At 41.6% G+C, this 26,226-nt stretch overlaps 1 protein-coding gene across 5 annotated transcripts in view; it reads left to right on the top strand.

Moving 5' to 3' along the window:
* Positions 1-26,226, top strand: part of LOC139691918 (polycystin-1-like protein 3) — a 154,185-nt gene that overhangs the window by 64,844 nt on the left and 63,115 nt on the right. For 3 of the 5 annotated variants that reach the window (XM_071589859.1, XM_071589860.1, XM_071589861.1), the window contains exon 1: positions 22,291-23,230. The exons of the other annotated variants lie outside the window; for them this stretch is intronic. In XM_071589859.1, the coding sequence (XP_071445960.1) occupies positions 23,132-23,230 (99 nt within the window). In that variant the 5' untranslated portion in view covers positions 22,291-23,131. Of the gene's footprint in view, positions 1-22,290; positions 23,231-26,226 lie in introns of those variants that run through there. 5 annotated transcript variants of the gene reach the window in all.

The raw sequence follows: 26,226 nt of genomic DNA on the forward strand, positions 1-26,226 counted from the left end.
ACAGCCAGGTGAAGGTAGGCGTGATCCAAACCCAAGGGGGGGACATTATAACAGATGATGAAGGGAAAGCAAATGAGCTCAACAAGTGGTATGGAAGTGTGTTTAGCAAGGATTTCAGTGGAAACCTCCCCCCACGTGTTTTTCATGTTTGTGAAGGGGAGAACGTATTATGTCCGGGTGAACTAGTCATCACACCTTCAAAGAGTAATATTGTTATTCCTAAGTATATGAAGATCTGTGACCGCGAAGTTATGGACAAAGTAAAAAAGCTTAAAGTCAACAAATCGATTGGCCCTGACAACATCTCTGGAGACGCACTCAAATTAGGGTCAGAGGCAATGATACCATATCTGCGCACCATTTTTAACATTACGTTAAATAATCATCAAATCCCCGATGATTGGAGGAAGGCTTATGTAATACCAATTTTTAAGGGTGGGACCAATAGCAGTGTAGAGAACTATCGCCCGATTAGCCTAACGTCTGTAACCTGTAAACTAATGGAGAAGAAGGTCGCAAAATATCTACGTGACTTCTGGGAGGATAAGGACTGGCTATTTAAATACCAACATGGCTTTCGCAAAGGGTACTCATGCGAAACCCAACTACTTGGACTCTGCCAGGAAATATCAGACTGCTTAGACAAAGGTAAAGAAATAGATGCAGTTATACTCGACTTCTCAAAAGCCTTCGACAGGGTTCCCCATGACAGATTGTTAGATAAAATTGGAAAACTAAATATTGATAAAAGAGTACTACTATGGACGAAGGCCTTCCTACAAGATAGAACCCAGCAGGTTCGTGTTGGGCACAAAATCTCAGAAGAAACCCGCGTCACATCCGGAGTACCTCAGGGTAGCGTGCTTGGTCCTCCTCTGTTTCTTTGTTACGTGAATGACCTTGCGGAATGTGTCAATTCCAAAATACGATTGTTCGCTGATGACTGTATACTCTATAGGGAAATCAGCAGCAGCAGTGATCGCGACGTTCTGCAGGGTGACATAGATAACGTGGCTAATTGGATCAAAATCAACAAAATGGAGATAAACATTGCAAAAACTATCCACATCTCATTCTCCAAAAGGAAGGCAGGTGAGGGAAGGGTATATAAAATAATGGGAGAAACGATTGTAACAAAAGATAATTGTAAATATCTAGGGGTACACCTAAGTAAAGACTTAGGGTGGGGACTTCACACAGATTATGTGGTAGGCAAGGCCTTTAAATCGCTCCACTGGGTCATGCGGAGCCTCAAAGGAAGCACTAAATCAACTAAAGAATTGGCCTACAAAACAATTGTAAGGCCTATTGTCGAATATGCGACCACAGTATGGGATCCCTTTGAAATAGGGCATGTGAAAAAATTAGAAGCAGTGCAAAGGAAGGCTGCCAGGTACGTTTTAGGGCGACATAGGCAGACCGACAGTGTAAGTGACATGCTAGGCTCACTAGGATGGGGGTCACTAAAGAACAGACGGAAGCTGAATAGACTGTGTGCCATTTTTAAAATATTGAAAGCTGACGGAGGCTGGAAAGAACTGAACGAGAGTGTAAATAAGCCATGTTATCTCGGCAGGAATGATCACCCGCTTAAAATCAAATACATGCCCCAAAGGACAAACACCGCCAAGTTTTCGTTCCTAAATATGGGAATCAAAGAGTGGAACCAGCTGCCTGATGAACTCTTTGAGCCCTTACCCAAAAGCATTAAATCATTTAGGCGTGAATGCAAAAGGTATACATGATGGGATTGTTAAATGACACTATTTAATGGCGACTATTTAATGACACTGTGATATGTTTTAAGAATGACTACTGTTTGTTATATCATGTCATTGCCACCCGGCTTATCGCCTAACAGCAATGTATCCCAAATAAATAAAATAAATAAATAAATAAATGTATTTATTACAAAATGGCGACACTCTGACCCGATGAAAGCACGAAGTGTGTTCGTTAAAGTTTATTATCTGAGCAATAACGTCGTTATGACCAAGGTAATAAAAATTTAATTTCTGCTTCGATACCCAATGAACTTTATATTAGTTTCTGAAAAACGTCTATCGGGAAAACCTTTGGAAAAAAATATTTTTGTGAAAGGGTTGATAATCCTTCTCTCATTACGCCAATGCAAATTGAAGTGGCATTCGGCCTTATTCAAACCTAAGTATGTCTTATGAAACGTAGGTGACCCTTTAATATTTTAACAACCTTCTATAATTGAAAACGTATTCAATATTAGATACGTTAAATTAAGGTGAAGAAATTGCGAATTATTTGAATTAATCTCGTTATCCTTTAACTTCATTGAATCCTTGGTGAATTTCAGCATTCACTTCACGTACGAGCTCTCACAATAGGGAAAACGGCTCTCACAATAGGGAAAACGGTTTTTCTATTTCCAGCACCACAATCCCTCTTGAATTCTCTCATTTATCTGTAGAGGGTGAATTGGACGCGTTCAATGCATTCAAAAAGCAAAAGTGACATGCTGCAGGACTTACCGCTTATTTTACATAATTTTTAAAATTTATAATTTCAAGTACGTGATTAATATATTTGTCCAGTAATTTGTTTATTTCCAATCGAGAAAGTGCCCTTAGCAACGGTGAGGCACGATTCGCAACACGCCATCTATATGAACCTGTTTTGTGAACAAATTTTCATTCGGCCATATTAGCAATATCAGCATTCAACCATTTGAATCCTCTCGTGACAGAATGAGTTCTGGCTATTGCCAAGTGAAAAGAAAAATTATGATGACCAAAGAGGTTTTTTTTCAACCCATATGCCGCCTTAAACGGACAACTCATTGTTTTGGCTTCTAACTTATTTGTAAATACACCCTGTGTGTATAATGTGTGCTGGCGATGTGGATTTGCACTTATGGAGTTTGGAGTTTTCTCGAGAATCCCATCTTGAATCGATAAGAATTGCGATGGATACTTTGTGCCAGAGTTGAGGTTAAGTATTGATATAAATGTTGACCCGGTCAAAGAGGCAATGGGGAAAGGTCATCATCAATCTGGCAAGAGACAAAGAAAACGAATCACCGTCGCCTCTTGCATCGACAAGTGACATTCCTGGCTTCGCTCTGTTTCTGCTTTTTCCTCCGATCACTTTGGCATGGAAATCTTAGTCATTCGTTCGAGCGGGGACGTATCAAGATAAGATAATCATTTCGCTAGAGTTATGGCTGTCAATCGTAATCATATACAGGATATTATATCAACCTGTATCTTAACCGGATACATTTTCTGTATTTATTCCCATATCAATCTCATTCATACGTTTATACGTCCGATGAGAAAGTGATTTTTAATTCGAAAGATCTGATACTTTTGGCGGAGACGATATATCGAGATATACCATGTCGATTTACCTGTACATTATGAAATAGAAAATAATCTTGGAAGATTGAATTTAGGTTGGTTGTCATCACCTTTAGTGGCTTGTAAGAGGCATGCAATAATGCGAATGTGGATGGTCGCGTTGCCCTGATCGTCTGGAAGATTAATAGACAGACACACACACCCTGATGTGTGAATTTCACATGCTGTCGGGATTAGTACTGGGTGAACTCTACCATCACCTACCAAACCAACCTTCGGGTTGATTACTGTGTTTATGGTTCATATATATATGTATATATATATATATATATATATATATATATATATATATATATACACACACATATATATATATAATTATATATATATATATACACATACATATATATATATATATATATATATATATATATATATATATATATATATATATATAAAATATCTTCGAAATGGAGCGCTCTTCGGCGACACACAAATATATAAAAACACAGATGTAGATTTTTAGAATATAGAGACACAAAGAAAGGACACTCACAATTTGTTATTTTACTGTCGAAACGCAAAATAACAAATTGTGAGTGTCCTTTCTTTGTGTCTCTATATTCTAAAAATCTACATCTGTGTTTTTATATATATATATATATATATATATATATATATATATATATATATATATATATATATATATATATATATATATATACTACATAAATAAAAACAACAAATTATAAAGTACAATAATACACTACTTCATACAAATTTAAGAATCTTTTTTATTTAACACCTGTTTATAAACTACATTTTTTGTTTCATATCCAGGAGAAAGAATATATAAATTTTTAGGCGAACCTACTCTGGAGCAAGCAGCATAAAGTTGCCCGTGGCTAAAACATGGCGATCTTAGATCAACACCACAAAACTTTAAAGACTGTCTCTGTGATTTATCAATGGTAATTGAAAAAGCTAGCCGGACTGGAAACTGTAATCTTTTAAAGTTGAAGGGAAGATCAGTTGGGATTAGAGGTATCCGTGGAATAAAAATTATTTCACCTTTTCCCTTTCCAATTAAAATGACTGCCTGGATTATATTTTTCCTTAATTATGTCACACACTTTCGTGTCCCATTGCAGAGTTTTGGTGGATCTAAATTTCGCAATAAAATGATTGGAGATCCTACTTTAAGTATAAGGCGATGTTGTGGCAATCCAGCTGGATCAAGTGAATTTAGGAATTCCGTTGGATAATTGACGGCTTCGTCAGCATCCACTGCGGTATCAACCGATTTATATTCAATCACGTCTCCTGGCAGCATGGCTAGTATCTCCTAGTCAATTTCATTAACATCATCGTTCTTAGGAGCGAGAATGGCTCTTTCTCGCAACCATTCTAAATTTTTATAATTTTGATTAACGTTAGGATAGACTGCTTGTATCATATCGCGGACAGTTTTCACCGATACACATAAATCTGATGACAATTTTATCATACCAGATGCTTCAATAACTAATCTATCTTCTCCAATCTCCAAAAGTTTATTTGCAAAATTTTGAGCATTCCCATCTCTTAAGAGGATTCGCATGTTTTGTTTATGGCTAATTTCTTGGACATGATTCCATAGAACAGAATGTTTTAAACATGCATAAATTTCATCGGCTGGAGTCGATTTTGGAATGACAGGCAGAGTTTGACGGAAGTCTCCACACAAGTACCAGAACTCCTCCCATTAAACTGCAGTTTCCTCTAAGATCTTGAAGTGTTGCGTTGAGGGCCTCAAGAGATTTTTTATGAGCCATCGTACACTCATCCCATACTATCAATTTACATTCTATAAGAACTTGTGCCTGGCCGCTTGTTTTATTTATATGACATGTGGGATTTTCTTGTCGGGAAATATTAAGTGGCAACTTAAGGGCAGAGTGGGCTGTTCTTCCTCCTTCCATTAATGTCGATGCAATACCTGAAGATGCAACGGCTAGAGCAATTTCTCCATGAACCCTGATTTCGGCGAGAACTAAATTAATTAAAAATGTTTTTCCCGTGCCACCAGCAGCATCAAGAAAAATGATATCTCCTTCTTGTTTATCTACTTGATCCATTATTGTTTCGTACGCGAATTTCTGATCTTCATTAAGAAGTGGCTTTTTATCCGCGATGTATGCTTCTAAGTCTAAGACATTGTAGCTAGTTTCACGTATATAATCTGGATAAAATACACCCTGTTGATCTTGTACAGGTGCAAAAAGACCGAGTTCCACTAAAGTCTTGTTAACCATGGTGATACACTTTTCTTCCAAAATAATCAAAGTTTTATTAAAAATGTCGGAGTTAAACGTAATATCCAATGTAGGATTTTCACTTCGAACTTTAGCCAGTATATCCTCACTCATTGATTCTTTATATTTTTCCCATAATGTTAGATGGATTACAGGAGGTTATTATGATGGCAAACAAAATTCGGATTTGTCCTGGAAGAGAAATCAAACTGGCCTCTCGCAATGAGTCATCCCAGTGTTGATCTCCTTCTAGCAACCCTAAATTCTGGCAAGCTTCTCTGAATGTGTCACATATTTCTCCGTTTACCGTTCTTAATTCTGCAAATGAGCGAGGTCCTCTAATGGTATGTAGAAGCATTCTTAAAAAATAACATTCGGCGTTGTTAGGATGGACTGTGTAGACTCGGCCCAATGCGTCACATGAATAAATATTATTCTCAGGATCAAAGTTGCCCATTTTTCTTCTACAAAAGACTTTCCTTGATGTATTCCACGTATAATATCTCGGCAATTCTGAATACAATAGTGTCCTGCTGGCATAGTTGGAAAAATGCTGTTTCTATGACAGCAAAAAAGTAAACAAATTACATACATACAAACAAACACTCTCCTTTATATATATATATATATATATACTACCTTGATCAAAAAGTTCCCGGAATAACCACCGTGTGGCGCTCCCATCGTTCCGATTTGAGTTCTGTTTTTTTTGTTAAATTGGTACATCTGTTGTTGATATTCCCTTTAAATCTTAGTGTCATAACTTGACATTTGCAAAAATACGTAGCCAAGAGTACATCTATCTCTGTGTGTGTTGGCGATTTTTTACAATTTCAGAAATGGATTTAAATTTGCAACAACGAACTTGTATTAAATTTTGCGTAAAAAACGGATTTAGTGGCGCACGGACGTTGGAAATGTTGGAAAAGTGTTTCGGCAACGATTCTCTAAAAAAAACGGTCGTTTACCAGTGGCACGAGCGGTTCAGAAGTGGTCGTGAGTCAATCGAAGATGATGAACGCAGTGGCAGACCATCGACATCGAAAGTCGGTGAAAAAATTGATAAAGTAAAAGAAATGTTGGTCAATAACCGCAAATTAACCATCAGAGAAATAGCGGAGGACTTGAACATTGCCTATGGATCCGCCCAAGACATTGTGGTTAATGATTTGGGTTTCCGTCGTGTAGCAGCAAAGTTGGTGCCAAAAGATCTCAATTTCATGCAAAAAAGAGACCGTGTTGACGTCGCAAAAGACATGATTTGCGAGGCTGAATCCGATCCCACATTCATCAAAAGGATCATTACTGGAGACGAGACGTGGGTTTATGAGTACGACACGCAATCCAGACATCAGGCAAGTGAATGGCGTTCACCAAATGAGCCGAGACCAAAAAAACCACGTCGTTTTCAGTCAAAAAAGAAGGCAATGCTGACGGTTTTCATGGATTACAACGGTGTAGTGCATCATGAATTTTTGCCAGAAGGCCAGACAGTAAACAAAGAGTATTATTTGGGCGTTATGAGACGTTTGCGTGAAGCAATTCGCCGAAAGAGACCAGAAATGTGGGCAGAAAACTCGTGGATTTTGCACCATGATAACGCACCGTCGCACAGTGCTATCATTATTCGTAATTTTTTGACGAAAAATGCAACAAATACCATCCAACAGCCACCGAATTCACCTGATTTGGCTCCCTGTGACTTCTTTCTGTTCAATCGAGTTAAAAAACCATTACGGGGAACGCGTTTTAGCAGCCGAGAGGAAGTAATGGAAAAATCGCAGGAAGCACTGATGGACATACCGAAAACCGAATATAAAAAATGTTTCGAGAATTGGATCAAGCGCTGGCATAAGTGTGTTGCAGTCGATGGGGATTACTTTGAAGGGGACAATATAGATTTAGATGAATAAACTTGTATTTTTAATTTTCTGAATAAATTCCGGGAAATATTTGATCAAGGTAGTATATATATATATATATATATATATATATATATATATATATATATATATATATACTCATATATACAGAAACAGATAGAGGTGGGGAAGGCGGAATCGAACGGATCACAAGAGTAAAAATATTTCCTTGACCGGGACTCGAATCTCGGATCTTTCCACTTGCCGGGCGGATGCTCTTAACCACTTGAGCTATCGAGGAAACGTAATTTACCCCGAGATCCGTGGGTCTAATATGTCGCCAAGCGCCCCGATTCTTTAGCCAAGAGATGGCGTCAGGGGGCTGTTTCACCCACCACAGGAGAAATACACCACACACAAGAGGAAAATACATGGGGTATTATATATATATGGCTGCGTAGGTTTTCGCGGCGGTGGTTTGAAGTACTCTGCATTGTCGGGTTTCACCGCGTCGTTGTTTGATTCAGACAACAGTTTCGCCGAAGTTGCATTCGGCGTCTTCAGGTCGAAGAACCTGAAGAACCTGAACGGCGTCTTCGACCTGAAGACGCCGAATGCAACTTCGGCGAAACTGTTGTCTGAATCAAACAACGACGCGGTGAAACCCGACAATGCAGAGTACTATGTATATATATATATATATATATATATATATATATATATATATATATATATATATATATGAACCATAAACATAGTAATCAACCCGAAGGTTGGTTTGGTAGGTGATGGTGGAGTTCACCCAGTATTAAGCCTGACAGCATGTGAAATTCACACATCAGGGTAGGGGGGCCAGTTCCTTTCCCTGTGCCGGTTATGGTTTCCCAGGAAGATTTGGTCCCCGAAAAATCACAAATCTTGGGTGGAGCTTCAGGTGCCCAGAGAGGCTTGCCCGGTAATCGAACCCGAACCCTCCGGTCAGTAGTCCAACGCTCTACCCCTGGACTACATACATATATGCACATCCTAACTTAGGGAAAGGTATTGCTTCAGCAGAGAGGTCATTATGTAGAAATATATGTTCTAGACAGCTTGTTAAAATGTTTATAATGATAGTGACTGTCCATGAGTATTCACTCTCATACTCACCCTGCTGATGTTTATGGACGGAACTTCTTAATCCAGAGCAGGAAGAACATTTTATCTATCCGGGATAAGTTTTGCATCGGGACAGTCAAAGTAGTGGAGACATAAGAAGAAGAATTGCGTTAGGCAAAGAAGTTTTCTGAAGGAAAACGAAATGGATGGCAGGGAAATTGGGTAATGATGCTAAGAAAAGATTCTCGAAAAATTGATTTGGAGCTTAGTGTGTGCGGCGCGGAAACATGAACTGAAGAAGGGTTTATTTTAGTTTAAGGTGTCAGGTTGTGTCCCGTTAGCCGAGACTAAGTAATATTGGTGTTAAATCCAAAACCCAACTTCAACGGTTGACAATCAATAATAATACATGGTTTGTGTAAAAAGTATCGGGAAAACTCAAACTAGAGGAATAATGTATACGAGTTCCGGATGAACCCTGTATGAAATGGCAAGTGGTCAAATTATATCGACATTTTTATGCATAAATCCTCTGCAGAATGAAGAACTGAACGTATTATGCTGATGATTCGATAAATATCGTATTAATCGACTATTAAAGTTAATTTCTTCATTCATTTTATGTTTTACCCATATATTACATTTTTTGTCAAGTTATTCATCCGTAAATAAGTCGATTGAATTTGTTTACTGTTTGAATATTTATCGTTGCTAACACACAGCAACAATGCTGAAGATGGTTTTAATGGCTTAGATACGGTGCGCGTACTGATGCGATTATTTTTGGCATTCACTTCTCTGCACGTCCAAACGCGCAGTATTTGTAAACCTCGGCGCGTATCGCTTGAGTTAATCTCACTCCGTCCTCACTTGGGTTTGATGAGTTAAGAAACGGAATGTTGCGAGCGTCCCATTCCGGATAACCGATGTTCGTAATTAAAACGCGTGGTTTCGCGAAGTTCTCCGTCAGCGCGGGATTCACGGCGGAAGTGGGTAATCGGGAAGCAGTTTCACATACGCAAAGGTATCCATCCTTGGTATTTTCGAGATAGTAGATTGCCTTCTAGTTTGAGGTGGTTGAGTAGATTAGGAATGCCATGTTCCGATAGTATGTCCAATCGCTTAAATCTAAGAATTTCGCTCCGATTGCGTGTTGTCCCAAAGCCACACAGAACTATGATGAGATAAGCTCAATCGGACGCTTCGCCGCATTCAAATAAAAGCAATTTAAACGTGATATGAGACTGCGAAGTGACGTGATTTATTAATTTGTTTTTCAACCGGATTCCAAATTTTCCCCTCATCTTTCTAAGCAGTAACTGAATTCTCTTTATTTTATTTAACTTTATACATAATGTATTTCTTTTCTTGTGATACGTTATTGGGTACTCGTACAAATACGTGATCTACCGGCCAGTAATTGAACTAATGCCATGATTTTATTTACCACCACCCGAATGATGAGTTGTATAGGGTAATAAAATAGTCCGAAGGTGTGAATGTTGTTAATTTGTAGAGAAGTACGCCACATCCAAAATCTGGCTCAATTAAAGGTTACAGTTGGATCTTTTTTTTCACATCCAAGCAATGGCAAAAATTGCTCACCTCATGTATTTAATATCATAATAATTTGGCATCCTTTTATTGGAAGTTTCAGCGCATGGTGTGTTTTCCCCTGTAATTTTTCATATTTCACGCAACCGCACTTGTTGCAATTCATCTCAGTATGTTCCGATCATGCAGCAAATTACTTATGTCCACCTTGTTAAACTACAGCCATTTATTCGCTACATAACCCGCACAAATTCTACAGTGGTGAAGCATTTTAGATAGATACATATTTATTTATGTATAATTAATACCATGCTAGCCACCGCTAGTGTGTGTGATAGGGGGTGAATACACACCAGACTAATTTTGACCCGACTATTTGTACCTCTACCGCGTTCAGACAATATTATTCGGATCCCTTATCGTTCGTGGAAAAAATGGCATCTTAAAACTATCTCCTTGTCAGTATTCATTTCTATCTCCTATCAGTTATTCATTAAATCTATCTGCTCTACACTTAATCTCTCTAATTTTATTGACATGATCTCTCCTACCGTTGTACGATGAGGGCAATAATACGATTTCAACATCACTGCCATAGAGACATCCTTTCGATCTATGCAGGGGATTTAATCTGTAATTTAAACTTCGCTCCGTGAGTAATTCCCAGCCCATTTTGGAAGGATATGAACTTTTTCAGAACTTACATTTACATAAATACCCTGCAATGTACCGAGAAGTGGTTGTAGGTACGAGGTGGAAAGGGTAAGGGATGAGGTTTAGGAAGAGGGAAAAATCATACTTGTAGAATAGGGAAACTTGATCGTTTAAGCGGACAAATGAATGAAGCAAAGCGGCGTAAACGCAGCGACACAACAATGCAGTTATGTACTGGAGCAAGCAGCGGGAAGTAGCCTACACTTCAAGTTGGTCGCACGTGTTGGAAAGAAAATGGCTCGGTTGTATAGCACATGATTGGAAGACCAACACCGAAATAGTCGGTGTATTCGCCCCGTATATCAAAGGTTGAGGTAAAGGCGGTAAATGACATGCTGTCGTGTGCATGTGGTGTATATATGGTTGGGATGAGACTTGTTGGTGTATGGAAGGATTATTAGGCGAAGGATAAGTCAGCATTTGCGCATCCAGGGTGGTTCTGAGATAACGAGCGGAATAAAGGAAGGGGGGGAGGGATTGTCGGGATAAGACTTTGGCTTGATTTCATTACGCTTCTTAGGTTCGCGAGCCTTCGGAAAGGTGGGTATCTAGGCCGAAGGCTGGAAGTCCAATGGTCATTTTTCATGATACCCCTTCTTTCATTCCAACCCCTATGAGCGGTAAACTGGGAAAGTAAACGCGCAGGTTAAATGGCACTCGTAAAAACTACACGGTGGCTTTCGGAGATCTGCATTCGACTGCGAGGGAACACTAGAGAAGCTTCGAAATCATTTGTAACCATAGCGTTGGTACTTCCTCATAATATGTCTCTAGTCTTCCGTGTTGTTATTTACTGCCGTATGCTACGGAATGTCTCAACTTCAAATGTACGTGGGCGAATTTTACAGTTTTAGTCGTTCTTTAACCCCGACAACTCCAGTTCAGGACAACCCGAGAAAGAAATCGTTTCTCCCATCATCCCTAAGGTAAAATCACCCTAATAATTGCTACGAATGGATCCTTGACCGATATATTGTCTTGTTAATAATAAAATATGAGAATATATCCCTTTCTCCCCAAAATATATACAATAACAGTGTAAAAATGAACAAAAATAGCTGATATATTCAACTATGACGTTTCATGGGATCGTTTCATCCCTCAGCAAATAGTTTAACCTTCAAACAAAAAGTCAAATTATCATATAGCTGTTATTTTCAGATTGCATGTTGGGTCATGAGACCTCTCGTTCCAACGTCTTATTAAAAGGCTCATGATTATGCAATTTTTGAACCGTCAAAATACCGCCGTACCTAAAATAAATCTTGATTCCAAGAAACTGCGGGAGATGCCGCAACAGTAACTTTTAACGGAGCCATGTAGTAATATACATTTCAATGCAAAAAATGTCAGTGTAAAAATCTTTCGCCTTGACCGGGGTTCGAACCCGGATTACTCGATGTCCGGAGTTAAAGAAGACGCCTCGATAGCTTAACAGGGCAAAACATTCGGCCGGACATCGAGGGATCCGGGTTCGAATCCCGGTCAAGGCGAATGATTTTTACACTCTGAAATTGTTGCATTAGAATAAATTTCGGTGGAAGTTCATCCCCTTATTCAAGAGGAATAGAACATGTTTTTTTAATGAACATGCGAGCGCTGTGTGTGCCGAGTTCCTTTAAAAAAATAAAAATTGGTACTAATAAAATGATTAACAATATGAAGTAAGCATGAACGTATTTATTTCAATATCTCATTAAAAATATTATGTGTCAGGGACCAGAAATAACTGAAACGTAATATGAATTATCCCAACCCTGGTGTGAATAAACCCCTCCATGTCTAGCCCTCCCTAATTAGTTCTCCTTTAGGTCTGTCATTTCCGCCTTTCCCATCCTTCTTCACACCCACATTTCAAAAGCTTCCAATCGGTGCCTATCATCCTGTCTGAAATGGTGGCACCAAATAGAGAATGAGAATGAAGGGCAGCTGTAAATCAGTATTACGGTTGAAATAGTTATGATGGTGACGCAATGGATGTGGCTAAATGCTGTTCACTTAAAATATGAGAGACATTATTTATATTATGAGGCATTAGATAGGATTTATTGTATCTTTTTTGTTATGTTTCTATGTAACCTCCTCCTACATTTATTGAGCTGCTGCATGTTTTTTTTACTAATCTGCTGTTAAGCAATTCGTAGTATTTTTTTTAAATATAAAACAATAATAAGTGAGAGTGTTTTCATTGTCAAAAAATTTAGCTTTTACTGACGGTTGATTTTCCATTGACACAAATCAATCGCAATTTTAAACCCGATTTCATGGCTCTATGTTTATATTAACCAATCCCTTTTTGCTTTCAGGTGAGTGCTCTGCTTCCACGAATTCTAAATTGCTGGTTGGTGAGTGCAACGAAAATTATATATTATCTATTAGCATTAAAGAGTACACTGAGGTAATGAATGCTACTAGGGGGTATTTGTTTATTTCGCGGGTTTCAGGAAGGCTTTCAAATGTGTTGATTGGTTGATATTCATGAACGGGTTGCGGAAAATGGGGCTTTGAACGGAGGGATAGGCGACTTATCCCAAACCCGCACTGGTCTCAGACTGCTAAGGTGCGAGTGGCGAATGGAGTATCGGAATTGGCGGTGTCAAGAAGGGTAAGGGGTTTAGACTGGAGGGTACTCCATGGTCACCTGTGCTACTCAAAGTGTATACCGAAGAAATTGTGAAGATAGACTTAGGGAGGCGTGGAGGAAATAATGGTAATTAATGACCAACTGACCAACTTCGATTTATGTACGATCGGACGTATGGTAGTCAATGGGCCAATTGAATGCAATTATTGTTGCATTGCAAATTCATACTGTGTATGCATGGGATGAGAAGTTGTCATAAAAAAAGAAGGAAATGAGATTATCAAGAAATAGGAAGGCTTAATTAAACAAATGTGGAGGGATGTAAATTTGATCTGGTGGATCAGTCCACCTATTAAGGAAGTGTTTTAGTCGAGGGTTGGTGAGTGATAATGGGACTAAAATCAGAAAGACAAACAAGCATACAAAGAAGCAGAAGTTGATTACAGGAACCGTATGTAAGTATATATTCCAAGAAAATACTAGTAAACCTTTTTTTATGAAGTCTAGTTTTGTCTGGCGCGGAAACGTGGTCATTGAAGACAGATGAAAATACTTAGTTTTAGTGGAGGCTTTTTAGATGTCTTATCTTCCGTAATGAAATGGAGTTCTCAAGATGTGCTGGACGCCTTCAGAAAGTTGATCCGTTTCGTATTTGTGCACTTAAATCTAAGTGTGCCTACCACAAATCCGCTCGTGTACTGTGTTCCCTTCCTTCCGTATCATCGGATGCCTAGAGTGCCCCTAGACCACCACACTCGGATGTGTAATCGTCGAAATGACGATTTATTCGTGATAAGGACATGGTTGGTTGGATCGTTATATACTTAGGGTATTTAACGAAGGGGCCAATGCCCTCCATGTGACGATATGATCAATAATCTCGACACAACTAAATGAAAATTGCTGCCAATATCAGTGTATAGCACTGTTTGGGTGACGTGTGATGTGACGATATACGACGGTCCAAATGGTCTATGCGTCTTAATTTCCTCGTTAATTATGAACGCGTCGATGTGTCGTCACCACATCGATACACTTATAGTAGGCGATCGATCTCGTGGCATTAATATATTTACAACACGTGTTCGTGCGCCCCATTGGTTCGCCGCGCGGGCGGCCGAGGTGAAGTCCCTCCCTCTGTGGGCGCCCGGAAACACCTCCCGAGTGAGTAGTGCGAGGAGTGGTGATTCCCCCGTTTCCTCTCCCACGGGTTCGCGCCCAATCCCGTCGGATTTCATTTCCGACGCCTGCTTGCCCACGTGATCTACGACCCAGGCGGGAAAACAAGATTGATGACAATCGACCGTCGCAAGGCGTGTGACATTGGCTGCGCCGCGTGAAAACGGTCGATGAAGGGTAGCCTAGTGTAGTTCGAGAGTCCAGCTGACTGACGAAGGGGGCCGGGGTTCACTTCCCATCATCCCCTTAGGAAACCACGCAAGCTTCCGCGAGATCTGCGTAATTTTCCAGGTGGAAAGGAATTCTTACTTGAGCTACGCTACGCGAAATACGTGTGGCGGAATCGTGACATGTTTCGGCGCGCGTTTTATTTCATCATTCAAGCAGTTGCGTATAGCTCGTATTGAGGAAGTTGATTAGACCGAGGCGGTCAAAGTAATGGGAGAGTCAAAAGGAGAATTGAATTGGGCGAAGAAGATTGCACGAGGAGCAGGAGGGAATTGTTAAGTTGGAATATTAAGGTAAGATCAAAAAGTCACAACCATCAGGTATGGAGTGTGGTTTTCTAAGATTCGGGAGCTATGAAGCTAGACGATGGGCGTAGATTAGAGGCTTTTGAAAGATTTTGGTGTGTAGAAGGATGGAGAAGGTGAAATGTACGGGTAGGAAAACAAATTAAGTGCGCAGTACTAGGTATGGTGACAGGGTAGGAAAAGGGGGGTTGTTGGGAGATTACAAATGGGGGAGGAAAGATGGATGCAGAGTATTTTAGTTGGGAATGGGATGTTGTAGATTGTGACACGTAAGTAGAGCTGAGGGCGATGGGCAGGCTGGGTGGGGAAAGGATAGGCATTTTGGACCTAAGGCAAAGAGGAACGAGACATGCGCATTTGAAGTGTAGTTTCATATACTGTGGGTTTTCATTTTATACCTGGTTAGGCGAAGTACCGAAACATTTAAGTTAAGATATTCGCCTGTATCACGAAAAGAAAAGCTTTAAACATGGTAAACGCATTTTCAATCTATCTGGGACAACACCAAAATGAAAAACAATAATATGAAACAAGAATAAACCAATGTTTTATGGATTATATACACATTGCCTTGTAAATAAAAAGCAAAAAGTACCTTTTACGAGGGCTGTTCAGAAAGTAACCTCCGTTTTCGTGTAGGGTGAGAAGTAGTGGGGGGAGCCGAATGATCGCTGTATTGACCCACACACTTATGTCAGTACGCCTCGAGATGCAGTGGTTGAAAGGCCGCGTTGCTTCTTGTTCATTTACAGTGACAAGTCAACAAGTTCAGTGATAAGTTTTCCACTGATAAAAAAATTCAAAGCTGCTGATACATTCATCGGGAAACTTGTGCTCTGCACGGAGTAAATGTGTTGTCGTTCGTTTAAGAGTGAACGTAAATATCCATGATGTTCACAGAAGTGACCGCCCGTCTATGGTGAACGATGAACTTCGCCGGAAAATGAATGAAAAAGTTCGTGAAAACCGGCGTTATACGATATCCGAAATATTTAGAAAGTTTTCCGCTGAATTCTCGGACTCCGTTGCATGGAAACACGACTGCAATGTTAGGAATTGCAAGAAGCCATCGTCAAGCGGCAGAATATATATGCTGAAGGAATGTGAAAAACTAGTTCAGAGATATGAAAAAATGTTTAAATCTGTTTGGTGAATGTGTATGAAATAGTAGAGATATGTAGTTTTGAGATGAAAATAATGAATTTTCTGTGTCTATTCCAGTGTATTTTTTTATAGCATAACGGATTTTACTTTTCGGACAGCTCTCGTACATACTGAAGACGAAGGAAAATCGCATGGTTCTGAGTTTATAACTCTGGGAAAGGTGTCAGTCGTATAAAATGATGAACATAGTTTTAAAGTTACGACACCAAACGATCCAAACATGATTGATTGAAACAGTTCACGTGTTCAATTATCACCTGTCGTATCGTGAATTATGTATACCAGGTCCGTCCAAAAAGTTGTAGGACTGAGTGGATTAAATAAAATTATTGCCAGGATTGATATATTCACTCAAAATTCCTCGAAGTAGCACCCTTATGCGTCTACCCACTGCTGCAAGCGGGTTTTCCACGCCTCTTACGCTTTCTGGAAGGCGGCGCCCGGAATGATGTTAAGCTCCTTCATCACGGCCTGTGGTAACGCTTCCACCGAGTCGTGGTGACGTCCTTTCAGCACGGATTTGGGGCGGGGGAAGAGGAAGAAGTTTGAAGAAGAAACTTTGGATGCTCACTCACATGGTAGAGAGGCTCTTGGCAGATCCGCGCGCGAGTTTCCTTTTGCTCGTCCGAGAGTACTCGCGGCATCAACTTTGCTCGCACCTTTCTCATGCCCATGTTTGCGGTCACAAGTCGATGCTCATCACTTTTAGGGAAGCAAGGTTATCATGAACCACTTAATATGCGATCCCTATCCAACAAAGCCTTAACTATTGCTGTATTTTCTTCATTTTCTGAGGTCGAAGGGTGTTCTGAACGTGGTGCGTCTTCAATGTCTTCTCTACTCTTGAGAAACAACTGGTGCCGCTCGAAAACACCTAATTTACCCATGCTGTTATCACCATGAGCTGCCTTGAGCATGTCACGAGTCTCTTTCCCGGTTTTGCCCAGGTTCACGCAAAATTTGATGTTGTAGTGCTGTTCCAATGACTGGTTCATGACGGAGCGTAACAAAGTTACGGTATAGAGGTTTCGCAAACGAACGATCCTTACTCCGCAAATGCTGGGAGCCAACTGCCACCGGGCTCCAGCCTTTCCTGAGACTCCCCTCCCTATAATACAGCCAGAGGAAACACCGCCCGTCTGTCCATATATCTGGGAAACAATAAGTCGTACTACTTTTGGGACAAACCTTGTATAGCGTCATTTACGTGAAAGACGAACCTGAGGTCACGGATGAATTAACGAATTCAAAATTCCACGTGAGACTTGTACATGCTCTCAGGAATAATAAAACCTTAAGCACAATAATCAACCCGAAGGTCAGTTTGGTAGGTGATGTCAAGTGTTAACCCTGTACGGCGTGTGAAATGCACATATTTGGTTGAGAGGGGGGGGGGGTTCCTTTCTCTGTTCCAACTGTGGTTCCCAGGAGATCTGGTAACCGAAAAATCTAAAAACTTGGGTGGAGCTGAAGGAGGCTCAGGGAGGCTTGCCCGGGAATCGAACCCGGACCCGTTCTACCCTTGGTCTACTGCACCTCATCCTAGAATGATGTTGCATTTGACGATAAGAATAATGAAATGAAAAATAATGCCACACGTGCATTATAAGTTACCACTGTCATACTAGCGTTTATGGTAAACAAAAGTTAAGCGTTAAACCCTCAAGCCGGTATTTAAATGCTTGGACCTCACTGCGGCATTTAATTTTTCTAAAAAATCTCCCTGTTGCAGGAATGTTGAAAATAATTATTATGTTTTCAAATATTCATTCTAAAATTTTGAAAAGAAAATACCTAATTTTTAAAATGCTTATTATATTTAGTAAAAATTTTACTTTGGTTATATTTTATATTTTCACTTATTTATTCGCCTTTAAGTTTCGATCCTCCTATCTAAAAGTTCAGTGTTGTGAGAAATAATTTGAAACAATCCTCTAAATATAGGCTTGCCTTGCAGTCGGGGCACCAGTTCACTGTGTTCCTCCTTTCACCTCATTCGGAGCACACCTGACATCATCTTTGAGGCCTGGACTTCTTCCCGGTCGGCCGTATCTTTTCAACGAAGTGCCTCTCGACCAATCTTAAATTGAACTTGCACTATCACATCCAATACTCCAACTTCTATTTCTCCGTCCTGGTGTTCAACTTAATTCTCTATATTATCTCCACTCAAAAAAAAAACAGAATCCCTTTTGGAAGCCATTGCGGGTGTTATTATATACATGGCTTTCTTACTTCACTTCCTCAAGAAAGAAATCTAACAACATGAGAGTATAGATGGTGATGAGGCCTTTTGCCCTCGCAACTGTTATGACGAAACAAAAAGAAAGAATGATACACGAATGGTTCCAGAGAAATAAGATAGGGAGATCATGTCGAGCTATAAAGGCGAAGAGAATCTTAGGACAAAGGGTAAATGCAAAGAACTCGCTTATCTCATAACGACGGTATTTATATATACATCTACGTATTAGAGTGGCTTTTCATGTATCCGAAGCAAAACAATTAGTAAGACTTATTATCTAAGAGGTCAAGGGCAACTAGGTATTAAAAAAATTCAATGGCGCGTATAGATGGAAAATAATTCAAAACCGAGGGAGCGGAGCGGGCGTTCCGCTTACGTTGATTCGCGGATAAAGCCTGCCGACTGAGACATATCACGTACTGAGAACCGCGCTTAGGGGTTAATCATGGAGCAACGCTTAAGTAAGTGAAGCTAAATTTCAAGAAGCCACCGAGAAGCTCCAATTATTGAAAGGCATTTGAAAAACATAGCACGGGCAGGTACGCAACAGTCGCGTACGACACTTGTACGTTTGCAAGTACAGGATTCTAACAAGCTACGGCTACAAATTACTGGTTCCATACTCGCGGTTTTTCCCGAACGCCAGAAAGGAGGGAGGAGTCACCAACTCACGAAATGGTATTTCGGTGGGGTTAATATTGCGCCAGCGTCAGAATTAGCCGCAATCACGCTCACTTTCGCGCCGGCGAATAAGTTCCACAGGTTATTCGAAAGAAGTTCGGTGCTCAAACCAAATAAGAAGTCCTGTGTTGCGATTCCCATGAGAAATGGCAGCAATTAAGATGTCGGTAGACAAAGGACCGAAAATCCATTCTCTCCACGGGTTTACTTTTCGTCACCCTATCCCTCATAGCTATGTGATTCATGCTAATTATAATAAGGCTGTGGATTGTAATAAAATGTCTCATATTATCATCGATAATCGACCGGTTATGGAAGATTTTTTATAGACACAAGCTACCAAACGGTACAGCGACAAATCCCTTGTCTATCTTAACAAAGCACAATCCGATTTGCAACCTTACATTAAGCCCCTCTTCAATTTCTGATACTATGTTCCTCCCTTCATCCCGTCCAACAACCATATCCTATTCCTGCCTCTTTCCCGTTTCCCTAACATTTTACCCTTTATTACATTCTTCAACATCCCGTCGCCAATCAATATGCACAGAATCCATCTTTCTTGCCTCTTTTTGATATTTCCCATCAACCCTCTCTTATTCCCGACCACCCCTAATACTTCCTCATTTGTATTCCTTTCTGTCCACTTCACCTTCTCCATCCTGCTCCACACCCACATTTCAAAAGCCTCCCATCTACTCCTATTATCCTGCTTCAATGACCATATTTCTGCGCCGTACATTATATAATGAAACCCTAAAATAGAGCCCACGCTCTACATTAAGATTGCAACGAGCTACGAGCACTAGAACACGTCTCCATACTTCAGCTTCTCAAAATACACTGGATGAATGTAACGACCTCAAACCTGCGCATGTGTGTTGAGGGGGAATGTTACTTCCACATGCCACAGGTATCGGTCATTTTGTTTGTTGTCTACAAGCATGTGTGCATTAGTTTTCAGCCTACCCTCGAATTTGTCATCGTATTATCAGAGGCTAACAGTTTTAAGTGTAGAAGTGTTTAGTGTCAGTATGCATAAAAAGTGAAATAGCGCGCGAATTTCACCAGGCTTTTTTGCACGGCTTGCCTTGTTCGTAACTTCTGTGGCTAAGGAGGTTGGATCGTGACTGCGCACGAGGTAATATGTCACCTTGCTTCATGTTTTAATCATAACATGCAAAACGTAATGTAGCCTCCATTCTTGCAATGTTCGTAAACATATATTTGTAATTAATTCCAGTTTTCAAGGACTAAGAGGATGTCATTGATTTTTCTAAACATGCACTTAATTGTTTTTGGCTGGTATTAAGTAGTAGTAAGCATTTTTTTCAAACTATGCGATTTCCTCTCGTTTTTCTCCCGAAGTGCTCAATATCATGTGAGCAAATGCGGCTAAGTGCTCTAATATTATTATTATGTTTTTACTTCCATTATACATATGATGGCGCACATTATATCAGTTTTTCGTGAGAATAAGTATATCTGTGCCATTAATTTACAGATACTGGTGGTAGACTTCTATTGCCAACAGCATATACATTTTTGGATTTTCGATGCCACGATCTTCGAAAGTGGGTCATGGTAGTCCAGGGTGAGATTGTTGGACTACTGACCGAATGGCCCTGGTTCGATTCCCGGGCAAGCCTCTGGGCATCCTCGACTCCACCCTAGCCGTGTGATTTTTCGGGTACCAGATATTCCCGGAAAACCATAACCGGCACAGGGGAAGGAACTGACCCCCCTTAACCTGGCGTGTGAATTTCAAACGCCATATAGGGCTTAGTATTGGGTGAACTCTACCATTACCTACCAAACCTACCGACCGATTATTACTGTGTTAATGGTTTGATCTTTGAAAATTGACTTTGTAAGACTTCTAATATTGTCCTTTATATATTTATTTTTTAACATTTACATATGCCCTGCAAGCCCCCGCCAGGGTGTGTGGAATGGGGTGAATACATACCAGAATAATTTTACCCGAACATGACCCTTCCGCGGTCGAACAATGTTATTCTTATCCCTCATCGTTCGTGGAAAAAATGGCATCTTAAATCTATCTCCTTGTCAGTATTCATTTCTATCTCCTATCAGTTATTCATTAAATCTATCTATTCTACATTTAATCTCTCTAATTTTATTTACTTGATCTCTCCTGCCGTATTACGATGGGGATAATAATACATTTTCAACATCACTGCTATAGAGACCTCATTCCAATTTATGCAAGAGCTTCAATCTGCCATTTAGCCTTCGCTCGGTTAGTGATTCCCAGCCTAGCGACTCGTAACATTTTGGATACGCTACTAAGTTTATCATAACAACGTTTTACAAATCCAGCTCCTCTACGTTGCACGCGATCCAATTCGGCAATTAATCCAACTTCGCCGGGTTCCCATATACTAGCAGCATATTCTAAATGAGCCCTAACCAACGACATATAACATTTCTCTTTGACCTTTTCATCACATTTACCAAGTACTCTTCAAATAAATTCTAATATTTTTTAGCTTGTCCACTTATTCACCGTATGTGTTTTACCCAGGAGAGAACGTGAGTGAGGGTAACGCCTAGTTATTTAAATGAGTCTGCACTCTCCATTTCGGTGTTCCCGGTGCAGTAGGCGTTCGGGTGGAAATTGTTCTTTTTCTATTTAATAATAAGCACGAAGTACTAAACACGCTGGAATTTTTTTCAAAATGCCACCGTGTTGTTGCCTCACGTTTCGGTGCGTCAATCTCCTGACCGACGGTCCGATGCATGTATGTCGATGTTTTCCTCGGCGCAGCGCTCCAAACCTGTGAAGGCCTGCATCGATGCCTGAGGCGGGAGGGGACTGCCTACGTCATCTGCCTCCCTCTGCGACGGCGCAATACGCAATCCTCCCCCTACCCTCCCGCCGCCAGCGATGGGGTTTTTCGCGGTCCTGCCTTGGGGCTGGAGGGGGGGAAGAGGCAGGGACATAGGCAAGGGGGTGGGCGGGAAGGGGAGGACCTAACGAGCCCGTCCAGGCGTTTGTCAGTCTCATTCCGCACCACCCAGGGACCTCCGCAGTCGTTGGCGCCGCGCGCTCTCCGTTCGTCGCGCTTTCCGTGCGCAGCAAGGGCCGCACGGGCGACTAGCGAGGGGTGTAGGAGGCGGAAAGGGGTGCATGAATTGAGGACGACGAGGATTGATTGTTTCAGCGCTCGCACGTGTGGCGCGGGGTGTATTGTTGCGTGCTAGCACGTGTGTTCGGAGCATTGTTGTGTATCTCGCGGAGGGTTGATTGTCGAGAGGTGCGTCGCCTTCGCCCCGGAGCACCATGTTCGCCCTTGGTTGTCCGCCGTGAGTCGACATAGCCTCGTGAGGGGATGGTGGCTCGCCGTCTAAGGGTGCGTGAGCTACAGAACCGGCAATAGCCTCGAAGCCTATCGAAATAAACGCACTCCACACCATTCCTGCCTCGAGTGTGTGTGCGCCACTCCGTCGGTGTTTCTGGATGTGTTAGCGGCGGGGGGGCGTTCGGGAGAAGTGCGTGTCCTTGTGTGCGTGCTGTCTCCTTCATGTGCCGTGTGTCGCTTCCCGCGCACATCCCCCAACGCAATCAGGGCGGTGTTCGTTCCTACCGCAACACCAAACCCCCCCATTCCACATCGACCTGACCGCAGTTTGTTCTCCCCCTGATAAAACGAAGAGGAGAGCCAAAAATTAGGGCGGTGGCAAAGGAGAAAGACACCTCCCCCCTCTCCCAGGGCCCCTCGTTCGTCTTCCACCACCTTCCGATTCCATCAGTCGGCCCTCATCCACATACGTGCACACCTATCCGCACACGCACCCACCCGGGACCTCGCTTCGGACCATCGCCTCTTCCGCTCGGGTCTTCGGCTAGCGCCTCTCGCTTCGGACATGGCGTGGTTCGATACCGGGGAGGCGATGGGTGCCCTCAGCGCCATTGGGAGGGACGCCAACAACTTTTTCAAGAGGACTATCGAGGAGATAGAGAAGGTAAGGGCGACTGTATGGGAAGAAGAAAGGGCCAAAGGAGTGGAATTCCATGCCAGCGCTCCCACCGTCGGGCGCTTATCTCGGCCAGGCTGTCTGTTTGGTCACAGGGAAAGCGGGTCTTCCCTTGGAAACCCCCCAAAAATGTGACGCATGATATACGCTTGTTTGGATCGATATCTCCCGCACTATCTCTTGCGGACTTGACTTTTTTTACGGCGTTGAGTCTGCTTCAATCCAGTCTCATTGCTGAAAGTCGGTACGCGCCCAAAAATGTTATATTTTTTTGCTTTGACCCTCACCAGGTGTCATTGTGAAAGTCGGTTTCGATGGGTAAGATTGGTAATAGTAGTAGTATTCCCTCTATGTATGGCGTGTGGAATTTACTCTGGGTAGCAAGTAGCCATAGATTCTTTTCCTGAAGCATCGTTCGGTTTCCCGCGACGATCCGCACCCGAAATATAACACAGCTTTTAATTCAAATGGTCTTGTCCTACAGCAGAACCCGGATTTGAACCAATGACCCTCCAGTCGAACAATTAATCCATTAGTCTATTCTACCCTGCTTTTGTGTTTACTGTCGCCCCAAATAAGTGCGAGTGGGGGGTGGGGGCAACCCCAGTCCTACATTACGTAAGCCGCTCAATCGGAGTGGGTGGTTTGCCGAGGGTTGAGGACTCGTTTTTTATAGACACGAGGCTGAAGTTAAAGGCTGCGGCACAGTGTGGCGCGCTGCTGGGTCTTCTTCATCAGCGTGCCGTGGGCGTGAAAAGCATTGGGGGCACTGACGTAATGGATATCGACTAATGAGCAGATGGGCTCATCGCTTGGGGAATCGCGAGCGCGGGGAAAGATGAACAGTCCAGGATGGAAACTGAAGGTGTTGAGCGCATACATTATGAGATAATATTGCATCATGAATTCCCAGAATCCAACAGTTTTGGTCGCTAAGGTGGTCCCCGTACTCGCGCCTATATAGCCCAGATTTCTCAGTGCTAATAATATAAAACATAAAATAATATAAGGTTCCCCAGCTCTCCTTGATAGCAGGTGTCCTTGCCACGCGCTACGAATTAGGCCCGTTCGGTGTTCCACGATGTGCTGCTATTTTACGTAACCGTTGAAATATAATTTAAGGTTTATTCAGCCCGCCAATAACTGAGAACTATCAGTATGGAAGTGCAATTCAAGAACCGACTAGGCAGTCTATAATTGATATTCAGGACGAAACATTGCTGCATGCCCCAAATAACAGCTCGAAAATCACGGCTGGAAACTGATTCTCTTTCTCCTAACACTTCTCATTTTATAATTATGAATAATGACAGCATACTTAACATGGATAAGTGAAATTAATGTGACTAGTTCCGCTACCCAGGCGAGAATTTTCAGGACAGGACGTGTAGAAGATGTGGCTAATTTTGTGATCAATACGGCAAAAAGTGTATTGCCGCAAATGTCTAATCGCTCCGATCTGAATCGATCTTCCCAAAAGTTATGGTCTAAAACCCTCGTTTAACTAACGTTGTCCATTCCTGCTGATATTTAGTGCGTTTTTATAATCCGTCTCGCTTTCCGTGGCTGCATGGCCTTGTTGACTCCCCTCCTTTGCGGCGATTCGCCCTTTGGGTATTTCGTCGGTCCAGATTAGTCGTCCATCCTCGCGAAAAAAAGAAATATCTATCGACCACTGGGCAGCGTTATTAAATCGAAATCCGAGGATATGGGGAAAAAATAATCTTGCATTTTTTTTAAAGGGAAGATGGGGAAACGTGGCGTGATCAGGGAAAGGGAGGACACCGCACCGCTCCCCACCCACACTCCCCTCACGTGGAAACTCCCAGCGGACTGCACAGGGTTGGGGGGGCGGTAGGGGGGTGGTGAGGACGCGATTGGGGATGGTCGTTGGAACTTCCCCTAATCCAGCGAGCGGTCACGCCGTATCTAGTGCTCGAATTTCTCGGTGTTAGCGAGATTGTCTCTGGGTGTTAGTCACCCTCGCCCACCCCCCCCTCTACGTGTCGGAATGTACGAGGGTATGTATTGGTTCACATTCCCAGTTTTCGAAGAATGTTTAAGCAAGAAGAAATGAAGAAATAATTGAATGATTGAATGAATTGAGCTGGTGTTCGTTTGTTATATGTGTTCCTATCCCTTTTTCCTCAAATCTATTTCAATGTGAATTAATATTTGTTCACCATATGGTGGGTTTTTGTGTGTGAATGTGCATTTGGCCAATATGGCTCGTCTCCTGGCTATGCGTGCCACGAAACGCACTCTTCCTATCCTTAATGACTTCGTATGATTGTTTTCCCTGTTATCCTTTCCTATTGTGTCGTCCATTTTTCCGTTGGTGGGTGAAAGAGCTCCCTGACGCCATTTTCTGGTCAGAGAATCGGGGAACAAGGCTGCATAAACCCCCTATATTGCAGTGTAAATTAGGTTTCCTCGGTAGTTCAAGTGGTTAGAATATCGGCCCGGCAATTCGAAAGATCCTTGTGATCTGCTCGATTCCGCCTTTCTCACCTCCTTTGCATTCGTTTAAATGTGTTCTTATCCCTTTTCCTTAAACAAATATATGTATGTATATATGGATGATGTAGAACCACTCACGAGAGCAAAATACCATTTGGACGGCAGCATAGAACACAAAAATAAAATAGATAACGCGGAAAAGGACACTCACATTTCAGATAGTTGAAACTTTCGGCCATCTTCAGGTCATACTGCTCTCGCTCTCTCTCTCTCTCTCTCTATATATATATATATATATATATATATATATATATATATATATATATATATATATGAAATTTCAGTATTTGTGAATCTTAGTAACCTGGAAGGGAAGCTGTATAATATAATGTATATATAATAGGTACGTGATGAATTTGAGGAGGAGATTGGAGCTGAAGAATGTGAAGTTGACTAAGGAATGAGGAAGCAGAGTGATGAGAAAAGGAGAGGGAAGGGAACTTCGGAGAGAATGTACGTTAACG

Source organism: Hetaerina americana, unplaced genomic scaffold, assembly GCF_022747635.1.
Source record: "Hetaerina americana unplaced genomic scaffold, ioHetAmer1.1.p SCAF_4, whole genome shotgun sequence".
Taxonomy (NCBI): Eukaryota; Metazoa; Arthropoda; class Insecta; order Odonata; family Calopterygidae; genus Hetaerina; species Hetaerina americana.